Source organism: Geospiza fortis, unplaced genomic scaffold, assembly GCF_000277835.1.
Source record: "Geospiza fortis unplaced genomic scaffold, GeoFor_1.0 scaffold2, whole genome shotgun sequence".
Lineage (NCBI taxonomy): Eukaryota > Metazoa > Chordata > Aves > Passeriformes > Thraupidae > Geospiza > Geospiza fortis.
In genome coordinates this window covers 1,427,136-1,429,320 of record NW_005054366.1, presented here as the reverse complement: position 1 = coordinate 1,429,320, position 2,185 = coordinate 1,427,136, and the positions used below count along the sequence as shown (strand labels likewise).

The following is a 2,185-nucleotide window of genomic DNA, read 5'->3' as shown; positions in this document are numbered from 1 at the left end:
GCATTCCTGCTGTCTTTCATGTTGTGTTTTCCTTATATACCATGCACATCTTCTCTGTGCAGTTCCTTCTTTATGCTGTTGATATCCAGGTGTTAACAGGGCTGTTTGTGGCTGGGTCATTGCTTCAGGGGTTTTCCCCAGGAATAATCAATGCACACTTAAAATGTGTTCAGTGTGACTGTCACACAAACACTGTGCTCCTTTTGTTTCATGTACATCTCAGATTTATTGAGGGTTACACCAGCCACATAATTTAGAATCCTGGAATCGTTTGGGTTGGAAGGACCCTTAAAGATCATCTCGTTCCACCCCCAGCCATGGGCAGGGACACCTTCCACTAGAAGGTGCTCTGAGTTGCTCTGAGTCCTGCCCAGCCTGGCCTTGAACACTTCCAGGGATGGAATCCACAACTTCTCTGGGCAGCCTGTGCCAGGGCCTCACCACCCTAACAGGGAAGAATCTCTTCCAAATACCTAACCTCAATTTCCCCTCTTCCAGTTTGAGCTCATTACTCCTCCTGTGACTACAGCTCCTGATGAAAGAGGATGTGTACTTAGAAGAGATGTACTTAGAGGATGCCCAAAGTCCTCGATGTTCCCTTTAAACAGAGGCAATCAGAAGCATTCTGACGATGGTGCTGTCGTTGCAGGCTCCCACTCCACCGTGTACAAGGACCCCATGATCCTCGTGGGCCCGGAGAACCTGACGCTGACTGTGCACCAGACGGCGGTGCTGGAGTGCATCGCCACCGGCAACCCCCGGCCCATCGTCTCCTGGAGCCGCCTCGGTAAGCCCTGGGGTCACTGGGGTTTCCTCCTCCTCCTCCTCCTCCTCCTTCTCCTCTCCATAGCCATCATGTAGGAAATAGGTAGGTGCCACTGACTGTTTTATACAACAACTGATTCACCCTCTCCCTTCCCAGAAGGTAATTGTAGGCTTGAAGTGCTTTTTATCCTCATGTCTACACTTTGTTTTTTCTCTCTGCCAAGATTCTGTTTTCAGCTGTTAGAGAAGTGGGTTGGTTAAACCTGTAGATGTTTCATGAAAGGTGATAATTTTATCTTTTCTCAAGTGACAGCATCTTCTGCTGCTGCATCAAAAACATCACCACTGTTGGCCTAGAGAAGCAAAATCATACACAAACACATCTTTCACATAAAAACAGACTTGAAAGAAATTTGCTGCCTGTTCAGGAAGTTTTAAAACAATTTTAAGGGGGAGAGAGTGTTTAAAGTGTATCTGAAGCCCTGAAAAAACAAATGCTTGCTGCTGGGGTCCGTGATATGTTTTTAAATCAGCATGGAAACCAGAGACAGTGTCTGATGGCATCATGCAAGCAAGGAGGAGCAAAGGACTGTGTTTCTCTAAGGTTTATTTTATATTCTAACTTTGTGATGATAGCTTAGAAACTGTTTTGCTCAGAACAACACTTCCATTGCCCTACAGAAACCTGTGCTGAGTGAAGAGCTGATGAATTTTGTTTTATCTCCCAGAGCTTGTAACTCTGCCTGTGTGCACAGTGGGGTTGGGTTCAGTTGGGATTTCTGGAGATCCTGTGGTCCTCGAGGTCACATCAATTTTGGGATGCTCATCTCCTGGTGTTTCCCAAAGAGGCTGTGAAGCACAAACAGGGATAATTCTGTCTCATGCTGCTGTGCTGGATGTGGGACTCCACTCCCACAGCTCTCCAAGGTTCATGGTCAGCTCATGGGCAGGGTGATTTCCCACTCCAGAGCTGCCTGCCAGGGAATGAGGACTTGCATCCAGTATCAGTTGCACATTTTTTCCATGTTTTCCCTCCTTGCATCCTCTAGTGGCTTGTAAAATCAGCCTTTGTATGCCACTAACTGGTATTTTTGCCTCCAGAGCCATAACCATCAGATTGATGCTGTTTTAAAAATTCCCCAGATACTCTATATCACTGGTTTGGTTCTCTTGGACACAAGACAGCTCTATGTTAGTGCTCAACTATAATAAACTACTTTATAATTGCCTTAATTATAAGTGTTTATTACCTTCTTCAAAACACTTGTCTCTATAGAGCAGTGCAATAATGAAGATGTAATAGCGCTGTGCAATGTTTGTCTGGATGGTCTGAGCTCAGCATTGGCTTCCACCAAAAATAAATACCCTCTCCATGCTACTTCGCAGCACAGTGGCAGAATCAGAGCTACTGAATGGGAAA

The 2,185-nt window shown here is 45.8% G+C and overlaps 1 protein-coding gene across 1 annotated transcript in view; it reads left to right on the top strand.

The window, feature by feature from the left end:
• IGDCC3 (immunoglobulin superfamily DCC subclass member 3) overlaps window positions 1-2,185 on the top strand; it is a 91,581-nt gene that overhangs the window by 54,273 nt on the left and 35,123 nt on the right. The window contains exon 5 of the mRNA XM_031059655.1: window positions 650-787. Within this exon, the coding sequence (XP_030915515.1) occupies window positions 650-787 (138 nt within the window). The remainder of the gene's footprint in view (window positions 1-649; window positions 788-2,185) is intronic.